Genomic DNA, 15,065 nt, shown 5'->3' with positions numbered 1-15,065 from the left:
TTTAGAATTGTCTTCCGTTGATTGAAGATAAGACTCATATGCAGGGATAATTGATCTAATATTGTAATAAGTGTTCTAAAATTAGAATAGCGGTATTACAATTGAACATTCCTTCTCTCTCTCTCTGTCTCTGTCTCTGTCTCTCTCTCTCTCTCTCTCTCTCTCTCTCTCTCTCTCTCTGCATATTGCCTTTTAATTTGAAAGGTTTGAAAACAAAATATATAATATATCAGTATAAGTAGCCAATGATGATCGTAAACCAATAGCTGAACGATTGACGTGTTCGAAAAAAAATTAACAAATAGATTAACCATTACCGCACAGAACCGATAATCTCTAAAAGATATTTCAGAAAAATTAATTGAATGAATTGAAATATGCATTGACAAATAATATCGCATAACAGAATGCATGCTACATAACACGTCACGTAACAGAGTCTTGTACTCACAAAGTTACCTTGGGTTAGAAATCACGTGGTGAATTATAACATTCAACAGCTCAAAGTATACCGTTTACAACAGAGAACGCGAACTCAAGAAAAAACATTTTTTGTCCATTTTATCCTGAGCGCATGTTTGTCTATAATAATTTCTCTCCTTTTAACAGAAGCTTACATATATACATGTAAATATGCAACTATCATCAAAAGGATAACAATAGACAAACATGCGCTGACTATGTATCTGTTAAAAAAGTGGGCGTCCTTATTATCCTATGGAGATTCAAGAAAATGAAATTACCCCTACCAATGAAAACGACTTCGTTCTTTGTAAATATGAACTTTGAAGTTATGACATTAACAATTTCTACAATTAATAGAAATACGCCCATTTTTGAATTTTGTTGTTGTTGCAATCTATGAATCACCTTGAGGGTGTTGTTTACTCAGGGTTTGAGTACTCAAAATTCAGATTGTTATAAAGTTCAATTTAATGACTAAAATTTGTTCTAAACACGAGAAGGATTTATGAAATAAAATTTTATTGACAAAACAATCGATATTTTTACTGTATTATGGAATTAGGTTCAAACAAAATAGACTTTTAGCCAAACAGAGAAAATTCTGACTAAATTTTGTAGATTTTGTTTTCCGCTAAATTGTTTTGGTAGCGCTCTAATATTGAAAGGAAAGATTTTATATATCAGTTTGTATACTTTTGCATATTTTTTGTTAGTTTTACCTCACTTATTTATTAAAATAATCTTATGTCGTGAATTTCACGAATAAATTCGCTAGCGCATCATGGAAAATATGCCAGCAGAGCAGTTGCTATTCATAACGCCATGATCACTAAATAATAGTTGTTTATTACTTATATTTGCATTTTACCACTTGCAAATACCCTATATTAGCCTAAACCTTGACATTTAGTATTGCATCAAAAATAAACATTCAGACTGTACTGTATCTTTTTAATTCACATAGATTTGTTAACAGAATCAATGATTTGTTATAACAGTAATTCCTTTAAAATGTTAAAATGTCAATATTTACATTCTACTGTATTTTCCCATTAATTTCTGTGATCTTCAAATGCCTCTTTAAAATGCAACAAGTAGTCAAAATTGACGAGTTTTATTATGCCGTCACAAACGTTGAACGCTGTAAACTGCAACGTCACAAGGGAAAATCAAAATCCACGCTTGTGGCTGTTACTGTGGCTCTTCCATTAAAATTAACTTACCCTTAGGATAAGATAGGAATTTTATGGTATGAATCACACTTGCAGACAAGGCAAGAAGTTAAAAAAAAAATGTAAATATAAGCATTAAATCATGATTTTTGAAGTATACACTCTAATAACTCCAGCGGTGTGTGCATACAAATTTTCATAACGCGCTTTCGCGCGTTACTCAATTTGTATGCACACACCGCTGCAGTTATGAGAGTGTATACTTCAAAAAACCATGATTCAATGCTACAGTGTATATTATAAGACATGTTTTAATACTAAATACATCAATTTTATGACGTTGGAGAAAAACACATGATGTATCGTATATTGGTTTGAATCTATAACGTCATGGAAAAGTATATGACGTCACACCTTTATGACTTCATAGTATACAGACAGAGCAATTGCGATTATGGAAAAATAATTACAGTTCCTCCGTATCGACTTACAGTGGGAAAGAACAATGCATATGCAAATATATGTACGTGGCCTTAATCCTGTTTGTTGCATCTGACTAAAAAAAAACTTTTTTGTTGTATTTATTTCAAACCAATGAATATGTATATATTTAGTGTATATCTCTCTAAATTTGGTCTTTTATGTCAATTTCAAATACATGTATAATTTCTATTACTGTTCCAAGTAAGAATTTCAGATAAAAGACTGTTATGAAAACAATCCGGTAAGGGGGGGGTCCCATTAAACTTCCCCGTTGTATGCATAAATTATTTATCTATATAGACGTAGAATACAATAATTTGTTCATTAATGTCCAAGGTTTACAACCAATTTGTCGTGGTATGTAAATGTATGAAGTTAAAGCACGCTAGATTATGCATTATTATCCATTTGCATGCATATCTTTAACCACAGATGTCAGATTCAATGTTTCTGCCCGATGGTTAACTCGCCCTACACTTTCCACAGTGATGTCAATTAGTCAAATCAATTTTAGGCACACCGTTCTGGAAAGTTCTCTCCATCGATACTAAAATTGCATTAATTGTTCGTTTTTATTTTTCAACTTTTTGTATAAATCGAGGTCCGATCCAAGGTATCTGCCCGCGATGCATGATGAACTCGTCCTACACGTTTTGTTATTTCGCGTTTTTGGTCACGCTTTCTGGAAAGTTCTATCCGCCCTCTCACCTTCACAAGCGAATAAGTATCAAAACTAAAATATTTTATTTATTCAACATTTGTCAAATCTTAACTTTTAAGTATTCTCTAAATAGGCGCAGAGTAAATACATTCACTCTTTACGTAATCATTCAATATTATTTCATTGCAATTATAAATTTTTTTCGAGACTATCCCAAACTTGATTCCACCAAAGCGTGTCCACCACCTTACTCTCATTTTTGCTATTTCGGGGCTGTTTATCGAAAATCAAAGTAGGTTTTTGATTAATTTCACAATCATAACCTATCAGTTAAAATTCAATTATACCCTACGGACATTATCACATATGTGTTGAAATACAAAAGGTGTAAGCAAGCAAGTACTCTGGTGCAGGTATTTTGTAGTTTATTTGCAAAATGCCTTAATTTACAAGTATAGACTTATAAATCTTTAGTGACACACCGAAATGAATATGAAGACTATACTGATTAAGTTCTGTTTAAACTCCCGTGAAAGAAGCACTCTGTCTCATTATCACTTAAAGACATCTATCTGCAACTCTAATGTCCCTAATGTATCCTATTTTTTTATGGATGCTGTATTTATCTGCTACTATTTAGATATTGTTCTACTTTTGATTGATATGCTAGAAAAAATACATTTAAAGTTTAGAGATCATATGTACGAGGGTTGTTACAAAAGTTCGCGGACAAATACGGAAAAGTTACCGTGTACTTTGTAGGGTGACGTATGTTTTATTAAACGACTGTCAATTGAAAATATGTATGCAAAAAATCATATTTTAATATTTTTTTTCAAAATATACAGCGATTTTTACTTTGCATCAATTAGATTTACAGAGCACCATACATTTTTCCACGACGTCGGCTGACGTCAAACAACTGAAAGGCAAACCTGTCAAATTATTCTGAATACACATCTTTCAGTTCCACACGCTTTTCATGTCAATTAACCCAATTATAAAATATGCCTTCATGCCATTATTTGTCAAGTTTTTGTATAATGTTTTTGTGGCATATCGTAGAGCATTTGGGTCCGAAAATCTCTGTTCACGCATCGAATTAAGATTAGGAAATGAAACGAAATGCATGGGTGCAAGATCCGGGCTGTACGGGGGTGAGGGTGCTCAAAATATCAGTTCGTCCAATAGTTTCATTTGTAAACCTTTGATTCATAAAAATATACACATGTTGGCCACCTTCGGTATTATCAAAGAATATGTTCCTGCTTGCCAAAAAATTAATGACAGCCCGTTGCTCCAATATATTAATTGACGTTAACGTTTTTGCTCAATTTTCAAGCGTTGGTCGCCTATATCCGGCGATAAAACAGTAAAAAAAATCTTTCACAAAATGTCCGTCATCAGTTAATGTGACGTCATTTAGAAAATTGTGCATATTTGTGCGCTAAAACGGTACATTTTTACAAAAGGAAAAATGCGTACTAAATATACAAAAATAAAACATAGACATACTCCGTTAAGCAAATCATATCATAATAATTAAGCTGTATATTTTTATGGAGCATTTAACAAACCAAATCTTTACATATCTTTAAAAGTTTTGCTGGTATCCTGTGATTAGTCCGCTCACAATCGAACTTTTCTGCGATTTTTTCTAACAACCTCGTACTAGTAGTTAATAAAATATAGAAAATATGGAGTTTGTTAATGTGCTATTTGTTACCATAGTTCTTGAACATTTTGCTTGTTAGAGGTCAGATGTATAACGCCAGCTTTTGAACAAAAGGAGATTATAATTCTACCAAACGTAACAGATCATAAATACAATAAAACCATACAGTTTGAATGCAAACAAGGCTTTAGCTTGAAAGGATCACAAAAGGCCACATGTCATCAAAATGCTTCTTTTTGGTTCATTGACGGCACACCAAAATGTGAAGGTAATTCTTTAATTTCTTCATAATCACTCCCGAAATGTATCTGGAACTAAGATACATTCAATATGTGTCATATTTATCTTAATCAAATTTCTTTTTTTAATCCTTCATTCATTGCCTTTTTCAAACGACTATTATCTAAGTGTTGTCAATGTTTTATATCATTTCCGCTTGAAAAAGTATTTGTACCTTATATAAGAAAAGAGTATATAGTAATCGATATCTACTGGATAAAGAATATTTTCTGTGGTTACTACTTATACCTAATGCTTCTTTTATATTTGCCAACTAAGTTCTTGAGCATTTTGCTTGTTAGGGGTCATATGTAGAACGCCAGCTTTTGAACAAAAGGAGATAATAATTTTACCCAACGTAACAGATCACAAATACAATAAAACCATACAGTTTGAATGCAAACAAGGCTTTAGCTTGAAAGGATCACAAAAGGCCACATGTCATCAAAATGCTTCTTTTTGGTTTATTGACGGCACACCAAAATGTGAAGGTAATGCTTTTTTATTCTATTTAGACCTATATAAAAGAGGTATTCCTAATCATATCACCTCCGAAAATCTAAAATTCAGATTTCTTTGAGATTTATACATTTAACCAACATGTCATTAAAATTGTTTTAATAACTATTTGGAATCTAAAATGTACAACTAGAAATAAACATTTGAATAATCGTAGCATTTACTAAAGACTCACACATATATGCATTTTTTATGCTAAATATTCAGCTAGAGAAAAATAATGTATGTACTTTTTTCATGTAACTGACCATTTATTATTACATGTACGATATACGTAGTTTGCTAAATGTGGTAAATATTGAAATACCGGTATATGCTTTGCTTATAACAGAAATGCAGTGCTTCTTTCGTGTTTACTAACATAGTTCTCAAACGCTTTGCTTGTTAGAGGTTAGATGTAGAACTCCAACACTGCAACAAAAGGACGTAATGATTATACCAAACAAAACAAGCCATAAATACAATACAGCCGTACAATTTGAATGCAAACAAGGTTTTAGCTTGAAAGGACCACAAAAGGCGACATGTCAACAAAATGCATCGTTTTTGTTTATTGGCGGTACACAACCGGAATGTGAAGGTAATGCTAAATGAATCGCTGTTCAAAATTTTATTAAATTGGCACTAACGTATTTGATGTATTATCTACGATAAAGCTATATTATATGTGTTAAAATATCTATATCAACATTACATTTCTCGATCATAACATGTATTGATTTTTATAAAATCTTTAATCCTCTTAACTAATGGGAAGTTTAATTATGGTCGCTTGAAATATACTGCTGTCCTTAGCTTTCATAATTTCTAGATAAAAAACGTTAAATTGGGTTTTGGTTTTAAATTTACGATCGCCATTGCTGCTTAATTGACAGAATATAGGGAATAAATTGCTTATTTGAGCATGTAGTTATCTCGTTGTCTAATCAACATAACATGTCCGATTTTTTTTTTTTAAAAAACATAAGTTCACCAAGAACATAGAAATAGCATGATATATTTTACTTTTTCTATAACATATTGTTGCCGCAATCAAAATGTGATCCATGAAATAATGATAATATGACGTTATTTTCATTTGGACAGAACATGAATTAATATAAATTGAGTCAGTGTAAATTGTTTTAAAAGTTTGAAATTATCCTCAAAATTTAAGCACGTATATGCATGTATATATTGATTTTACAAGTAGTTACATGTTTATTCAACATCCGACAAAAGCATGTTTGCATGTTCTACATAACATACAGTTTATCCAGCTTTTTGTTTCATGTTGATTTCACATTTCACGTCGTGTCGTTCAAGTGTTTTGCACACACGTGAGCTTGTCAAGTTGGAGTTTATGCAGAATTATATCATGAAAGACCTCTTTTTGTGATGAAACAATCGCAAGGGAATGCAGGCGTAAATAAAAAGTATGAAATTCTTTAAAGTGTCTATCCGTCATTCCACTTTGGAAAATACAGTTTAAACTGCCGATGCATTGTGAAATTTCTATCGTTTTCAATCTAATTTGATATTTATCTAACTCGGGTTGTCGTTTTCTACAAAGTGTAAACTACAGTTTATGCAATATGTTGTAATGTTGGCCCAACAAATAAACAAACGCAAAGTATCTTAGTTTTCATTTGTCATTGTTATACCAGTTGACTCCTTGAAGATGAAGGCCTATTTTTAAAGCCGATTGGTCTGCTGATTTGAAAAATAGATCTTTAACCCTTGCCGTTGAGCTTTTTATTGACTTAATAGATTTAAGAGCGTTTAAAATATTCAAAAGGCACAATTCCGAAACATCATTAAGTGTATTCTTGCAGAAAAAAGAAAGACATTAACCCAAATAATTATAGTAGCAATTAGGAAAATTTAATATACGCAATAAGAGTTCATTTTGCTTTTCATTAAAAGGCAGATAACTCTATCTGCATAGACTATGTAGTACCTGATTAAGTACCTGTTAATTATACCACTTCCTTTCGTAGCGTAGAGAGGCTACTTAACTCACGTATAGTAAATATATTTTTTGTGTTTTTGTCCTCAAATGAATAATTGATTAGTTTCAGAAGAAGACAATTCCCTCTCAGAAGCAGTTGTCGCAGGAGTTTCCGTAGGAAGCTTGGCTGCAATTGCCGCAGTTGTTGTTGTTGTAATCATTGTGTTAAGGTGAGATTATACTTTCCTATATATTTGTTATCAGGTTTATATTTTAGTCTTTTGGACATTGAACAAAGCAGTTTGATTGTTTCTGTTTTCATCAAAGAGCAAGTTTCATAACAGACTGAGGAACACTTGTGAAAAATTATTCCAGTACAACCTTAAACCTAAACCTAAATGAAAAGAATAATAAGATGCCAATATAAAATCATGTCATAGTGTATTATTCATGTAGTTATTGTTTGTTTGAAAAAGGAAACGAAGATCAAAGAAACCAGATTCAAAATATTATAAAAACGACGCTTTATCTCTTGATGACATCGACCATCAATATGCAGAAGTTAACGCAAACAGAACAAAGAAAAATAAAGGTGCCTCTAAACAAGGTGAGAAAAAAATTAATAAAAGTTCGTATTTGGGGTTTTATCAAAACTTTATGCATTTTTGTTACAATTCACGTAGAGGAAGCATCAAACGAGCAAAAAACCACTTATTACAACATGAACAGTCATGATGTTGATAAGGCTAAACAAGTCAGACAAGAAGTATACTACGAATTCTCGCCTGTGTGTCGGCCATCCGGAACAGCCATTCCTGTCACCGAGTTCAAAAATTACGTGGAGAGTAAAAAAGGAAATCTGGAATTTTTTGCTGAACAATTCAAGGTTTAGTAGCTTGTTAATCATTAAACTTTGCTTAATCTTGTTAATATCATAACTAAAAAAAATGACTCTTTATATTAAATGTTCTTCTAATAGAAGTTTTACACCGGCCTACAATTCCCTGCAACAGCTGCTGTGGCGCCAGGAAATAAGTCAAAAAATAAGTACAAGAATATATATCCATGTAAGGACGTTTTATATCCATCTAATTACAGTTATTTACACAGATTCAATTTTTGCTTTCAATTGTTTTGAAAATATTGATCTGTTAACGTCTGTTTAAATGCTTTGTAGATGATGAAACACGAGTACTTTTGAAGGTTGAAAAGGGCAGTTCGGATTCAGATTTCATCAATGCATCTTTTATACATGTAAATAATTTTCTTAACTGTAGATATCATATTGTACAATAGTTGAGAACATTACCATTTTTCCATATGTTATCTCATGTTTTAGGGATTTGGTAACGTAAAGTCGTACATTGCAGCACAAGGTAAATACTGTCTTTATTAAAAATGTTCATTAATGAAGGAGAAACTCATTTGATTCCAAAGTTGAATAAAGGAACACATGTACAAATAACTCAGTATTGCCATCGTTCTAGGTCCGTTGATCAATACTATAGATGATTTCTGGTGGATGGTGTGGAATGAGAAAAGCGACAAAATTGTTATGCTTACCAATCTTTCTGAGGATGATAAAGTAAAATATCTAAGCAATTGCTTAATTTTCTGTTTCTGAGATGTATTTTTTTCTATTTCGTTTGTCGAATTTAACGTGTTTTCAATTAATTTCAAAATGTAACTGTGTAATTTAACTCATTTGGTTTTTTTGTTTTGCTATTTGGAACATGTACGGTTGTAGGTCAAATGTATTCAGTACTGGCCAGACTCTGATACGATGGATACTAGAAATATGAAGCTTGAACTGGTGGTTAGCGAGTCTTTTGCAGACTTCACAATTCGCACGTTTAATCTTATTAATGTAAGTCTTCATCAAACAAATATGTTTAAATTTGGGTCTTGGACAATACGCTTCCAAGAAGATCTGGGCTGTTATTTTGTGTGGATACTCGAGGTCTTTTAATTTCTATACTTTATCAGGGTAAGGAGAGTAGAACAATACGACAATTTCATTTCACTGCCTGGCCGGATAAAGGAGTACCGGCATATGCCTCGTCGCTTGTTCACTTCCATTCTAAAGTCATTCATACACCGGGAACTCTGAAGGGGCCTATGGTTGTTCACTGCAGGTATGCTTATAATTAAATCGATAACACATCAACTTTCCTTGTACCACATTTTGTCGTTTTCGTTGCCGTCTTTTGATTTTTATACATCTACCGACAAATATCAATGCAGTGTGGGTGTCGTCTTCAAAATCATCACTAGAGTTACTGAACCAAAAATAACAAAAAACCTCTTCTAAAGAAAAGGTCCATTTTCGTTGAAACCATGCGATTCGAACAAATATAAGATCCTGTATTTGAATAAGTAGATAAATTTTATAATATATTTTTTTAAAAACTCAAGGCTCAGCGCTAAACTTTATAAAAATAAATAAAACAAACTTTATCCTCATATACAATATTTGTTGAAATAAAGAACATCAAGTCACTATTCAACATTGAATTATATAGAAAGAATCTTAAAATACTGCTACTTATAAATTAACGATTTTTTATATCACTTCGCATCCTGTTATACTATAGAATATATATTTAAATGTTCAGACCTGCACCAGTGATGGGTGATCCCAAGTTCTTAACAAGAGTAGGTCATAAAACTTTATCTCAGGAAACTTTTTTTCCCACTTATTAGATCACCAATAAGTTCCAAATATATTATATTTAAATCATTCCCTACAAATTTTGAGCCCACGAATTCGAACTTCGAAAAACGGATTATGTAAGAAAGTTTTAATTGTATCATTTTTAGGGGAAAAATACATTTCTTATTTGGTATTGTTACAAGGCAGTTATATTTATTTGGTATATATCTAAGATTGTTTACACTGAAACATTTTTTAAACAAAATATCAAGAAACACTTGGTGAAATCTTTAAAAAGCGTAGAACTGTTTTCTCTACAATAAGAATTCATTTTTTAAAGCCAGGTGATGAAGAAAATAAGTAAATATTACAAAAATATTCGAATGAGTACATATTGTTAAATGCATGTATCAAGAGCATATGTAAGGTATGCATACTAATGAATTTTTCCCACACGAATAAATGTTGGTTCACAGAAAACATACTAGGTCACGAATAGTGATGAAAATGATTTAAGGTACCTCACTACACCTACACTTATACTTTTGAAGACACTACGTCACAAGATGGCGATTTAAATGTTTTGTTAATCTGTTTATATCGTTCGATTGTGTTGTATATCGTCGTAGCTCAGTGGTTAAAGTATTGGGTTTCTGAACCGCAGATCATGAGTTCGAATCCGCCTGGAGCTTTTGTTCATGTTGATTGAATTAAATTATTGAAAAAATATTTTTTCATTAAAAATTGCACATTTTTTTGAATACTTCTTATCCATTATGATATCTCTCATAATCAAGAAATTTTCTACTGATTTGAAAAAATATTTCACGATGTAGTGAGCAACCTGAATAGAAATGTCGATTTGTAGCTAAGCATAGTTATGACAGCTGTTAATGAATTAAATGTATAGTTTTTGGTTGCTTATTTTAATTTTATCTTAAGAAAATATTCTGAAATAAATCATCAAAAATAAATTTTTTATTCTTTATTTCGGAATACCTATAATTACTATTTAAGTCTTACATATTGTATTTTTAAAAATGTCAAGCTTTATGAATTTGATAAGAAATCCGTTGATTTTTCCTTTCAATTCTTATTTTTATTTTTCCTACATAGCGCTGGAATAGGTAGGACCGGTACATTCATAGCATTGAACTACCTTGTCCAACAAGCCAAAGAATCAGGATACGTCGACATGTTTGAATGTGTAGAGACTTTGAGACGTCAACGATTGAACATGGTTCAAACCCTGGTATAGTATTACAATATGTTATTGGATTAAAACAGTAAATTTTGTCATCTATAACTTCTTTGTTCATTGTTTAAACTTTGTCTTTTGAAACAGGAACAATATAAGTTTTTACACAATGCAACTCTGGAGGCTCTCATGTGTACTTCATCAGACCCTTCAGCTTCAAAATTTCCTCAAATATACGAAGATTTGTTCAAAGTAGATGCCGAAACCGGAAAACGAAATATTGATTTGAATTTTGAGGTAAGTAGGTATATTTCATTATGATAATTTCCAAGGCATTATTTTGAACAATACAAAATACTAAACTATACAGTGGAATCGTCTGAGGTAAAAAGATAAAAATACTGAGGCTAGATCAAATTTAACGTTACCTTGTCAGAAAACGAGTTACATCTTTGATATGCTGTTTATAGTTTGTAATGTCTTGATTATAGAACCTTAATGTAGCTTTATCCACATTACCGGAATCCGCCTACAGCTTGGCCAAAAACTCTACAAACAGAAAGAAAAACCGATACAGTAATATCTTACCAGGTAAATCACCCTACAATTACATGGAATACGAAGGTAAAGCACCATATAATTACATGTAATAAGAAGGTAAATCTTCCTATAATTACAGGTACGAATGAAATTATGAACTAACGAATTGATTTCAAATATCTTAAACTTCTCATAAATGTGTTATTTATGTTTAGTTGATTTCGAGATGCCTGAGATTCGGGATGAAGAAAACAACCCTATTTACATCAATGCAGTTTTCTTACCGGTAATGTTTACTACAATACAAGTTGTTCGTGAGGAAGTAACGTAACACTTACGATATATATTTGAATACATAATACTTTTGCGGAAGATCGTGGCATCGTGTGTTTGATCGCCGATCACAATATATTATACTGTCGTTAAAATATGAACATTTAAAATTTATCAACCAACCCGACCACTTGGCATTAAAATGATTTGCTTTCATTCTTATCTCGTGGGTTACTGACATAACAAAGAAACCCTCATTTCTGTGTGATATTAATTTGAAGTCCCTTTCCCGCCCCTCATTATAACTAAAGGAATATTGACTGAGCAGGTAATATAATACTGGCCCATTTATCATTTATGCAAATCTTACAGAAAAATGCGAACCTACTCGAGCACTTGGCATTAAACAGATGAGTTCTCTTTCTGATATTGTACGAAAGTCTCGTGTTTTCACTGGCATGACACAGAAACCACCAGTTCTACATGTATGTGCGATTAATTTGAAGCCGCGTGTCCGCCCGTCATTATAACTAAACTATAAATGTATTTTGACTGAACATTAAATATGATACAGGTTCATTTATCATATTTGCAAATCTAATAGAAAAATATTCTTGTGTTCAATGTTTATTCCAAGACACAGATAACATATGTTATCATTAAAACATTTACTTAGTACTTATCACTAAGCGAAACTGTTTATTTTTTACTCGCACGTTATGCAAGCTTAAATTTTTAGAATCAAACTACTCTTGTGTGTCATATTTAGTACTGCAATCATGTGGATAGACTTGCTTCATATAGGAAAATTCGAACATCTATAAATGACACATTATTTTGACTATTTATGTATACAGGTAAAACACATATAAGTAACATGAAAAATATATCAGTTATATTCTTTTCACAGGCCTACAAGAGTAAGCGCTCTTTCATAGCTACACAGATGCCTCTCAAAGACACAGTTGTAGACTTTTGGCGACTTCTGTATGAACAGCAAGTATCAACCATCGTCATGTTAAATCAACTCGGCTCAGACAAACCTAAAGAGGTACAACATGTGAATATAAAAATATATTTGTTCATGATGTATGATATAGATTTATTATAATATGTGTTTGATTTACAATCATGTACTTTATGATATTGATTGCTAATTCACGTTACGTTAGATTGGGGTTTTTTCAGTTTAATATCCAATTATTACGACTTTCGGTTACATTTTTCAGAAAAAAAAATTCTCGCATAAATGTATGCAATTATAAATTTCGTAATTACTACTTACAATAAAAAGGAAACTGAGCTACTATATGCATTCATAAATAACCTATATTTTTATTCTATAAATCTCAACTTTATACTTTTCTCTACACTACACAATTGAAAATGAAAATATTGAAGAAAACATTATGGGTAATAAAGCTGCATGGTAAAGATCAATATATAAATAATTTGCAACTCTCTACAGTGTCATTTGGTAAATTTCTTTGTTTTTGAAGAACATCGGGAAGTACTGGCCCAAAGATTTAAATGCTGTTTCTGAGTTTGGCCCTTTTCGGATCACTAAGAAAGGCTTAACAGAAGGGAAAGATTTTACCATAGTTGACCTTTGTTGCCACAAAGAGGGACAAAACGAGGTATACGTGTTTTGAAGCTCATACCTGTAAACAAAATTAACTTCTTATATGTTAATGCCTTTTGACCAACTAAGGCACTATTATAGCTTGATTTCTTCCATAATGTAAGAAATTCGGTTAATGAGACTGATTAAGATTCAAAATGGTGTCTTTTATTGAAAAATGAAGCTTAACTTGGTTATGGAAAGATTATTATTATAAGTCGAAATTGGCTAGAAGACCCACAAACTGTTGACTAGGAAACAAAATATTTAAAAATAAAACAAAAGGGGTCTCAAAAAAAAAATTAAATCAACTATACCAAAAAAAAACAAACTCAAATGAATGTTGTACCAAAGATAATGACTGGATATAAATTATTTGTAGGATGAGAGAAAACTTCGACTGTTTCAATGTCATTTCTGGCCAGATTCTTCGACTGTTCCGACTTCAGTTTTGGCGTTTTTAAAGTTGATCAATGACGTGGAACTGCATCATGACCGGAACAACTCTGGTCCCCTCGTTGTCCACTGCATGTAAGTTGATGTCGTGCTACATCAGAAACAACCGTTTTTTTTATTGTCCAAGTAAAAGGGTTTAAGGGCACTTTTTCGCACAGAGAGCTGATTGGTAATTTCAATATGAAGACTTTGAAATCAATAGATATTAAGATTTTGTTTACTGTTGGTTAAAAATAATCATATAAACATTGGAATATGCTTTATTTATAAATTTTTTTTTTTGTATTAGAGTTCTAATTATGTACATTTTTGTTAATATATATTTAACAATTATTTTAGGAATGGGGCCGAAAAAAGCGGGCTGTTTTGTGTCATGCAGGTTGTGTTAGAGAGAATGAAAATTGAGCAAGATGTAGCCATACATCACGTGATTCAACAGATGCGCAGTATTCGACCGAGCATAATTCCAAATGTGGTAATTAAGATTTTTTAAGATAACCATTATAGAATGTTTTCCGAATTAGATTAAAATTAGGGAATTATTTCATTCTGTCTTTCTTATCTAATATGTGTAGACATAATATGCAAGTGAAGATGCGTAGATAATATAGATTGCTATTAAATTATCTATACTACTATATTAAAATAATAGACTCGAATTTTTTAGCTTTAATACCGATAAATCGGAAGAGTACTGTCTTTTGTTTTAAATATTTTAAACATCATTGGTACTTGAAGATTACCAATTTGTTTTTATTTTTTCTAAATCAAGCTTCGTAAATTAATAATCAACGAAAATTCCTAAAAAAATTCCGGAAATCATCTGAATTTTTTGGATTTTACAATCTTGCGCATTACATTCACGCTTAATCACGGGAGGCTCTTTATTTTATGCTTCCACAATATCACATTTGCATGGATAATCTTGGAAACGATAAAACAAATGCGTGTTTCATTGGAAATTTTTCTGTTCATCAAAGAAAATACGGGAGATAACTCTAACACAATGCATTTACTATAAAAAAAAAAATCCCGAGAGTTTCGAATGTAAACATGGTGTGTAAAAAACGTTGTTGAAATATGTTGAATTCTGCAATAATATTATTATAGAATTATCGAAGAAAAGTATTTACAGCTTCA

At 31.5% G+C, this 15,065-nt stretch overlaps 1 protein-coding gene across 1 annotated transcript in view; it reads left to right on the top strand.

Annotated features, from left to right (window-relative positions):
* The window catches only part of LOC105322541 (receptor-type tyrosine-protein phosphatase mu), a 37,565-nt gene that overhangs the window by 20,092 nt on the left and 2,408 nt on the right, over positions 1 to 15,065 (top strand). The window contains exons 5-24 of the mRNA XM_066065386.1: positions 4,536 to 4,724; positions 5,038 to 5,226; positions 5,643 to 5,834; positions 7,309 to 7,414; positions 7,661 to 7,791; positions 7,868 to 8,070; positions 8,164 to 8,251; positions 8,362 to 8,438; positions 8,524 to 8,560; positions 8,672 to 8,769; positions 8,932 to 9,051; positions 9,171 to 9,319; positions 10,954 to 11,089; positions 11,183 to 11,332; positions 11,527 to 11,626; positions 11,791 to 11,861; positions 12,759 to 12,899; positions 13,348 to 13,485; positions 13,852 to 14,000; positions 14,265 to 14,400. Of these exons, the coding sequence (XP_065921458.1) occupies positions 5,684 to 5,834; positions 7,309 to 7,414; positions 7,661 to 7,791; positions 7,868 to 8,070; positions 8,164 to 8,251; positions 8,362 to 8,438; positions 8,524 to 8,560; positions 8,672 to 8,769; positions 8,932 to 9,051; positions 9,171 to 9,319; positions 10,954 to 11,089; positions 11,183 to 11,332; positions 11,527 to 11,626; positions 11,791 to 11,861; positions 12,759 to 12,899; positions 13,348 to 13,485; positions 13,852 to 14,000; positions 14,265 to 14,400 (2,181 nt within the window). The 5' untranslated portion in view covers positions 4,536 to 4,724; positions 5,038 to 5,226; positions 5,643 to 5,683. The remainder of the gene's footprint in view (positions 1 to 4,535; positions 4,725 to 5,037; positions 5,227 to 5,642; positions 5,835 to 7,308; positions 7,415 to 7,660; positions 7,792 to 7,867; positions 8,071 to 8,163; positions 8,252 to 8,361; positions 8,439 to 8,523; positions 8,561 to 8,671; positions 8,770 to 8,931; positions 9,052 to 9,170; positions 9,320 to 10,953; positions 11,090 to 11,182; positions 11,333 to 11,526; positions 11,627 to 11,790; positions 11,862 to 12,758; positions 12,900 to 13,347; positions 13,486 to 13,851; positions 14,001 to 14,264; positions 14,401 to 15,065) is intronic.

This window comes from Magallana gigas, chromosome 7 (assembly GCF_963853765.1).
Source record: "Magallana gigas chromosome 7, xbMagGiga1.1, whole genome shotgun sequence".
Classification (NCBI taxonomy): Eukaryota; Metazoa; Mollusca; class Bivalvia; order Ostreida; family Ostreidae; genus Magallana; species Magallana gigas.
The sequence above is the reverse complement of the archived record's forward strand: the minus strand, read 5'-3'. Positions and strand labels throughout refer to the sequence as shown.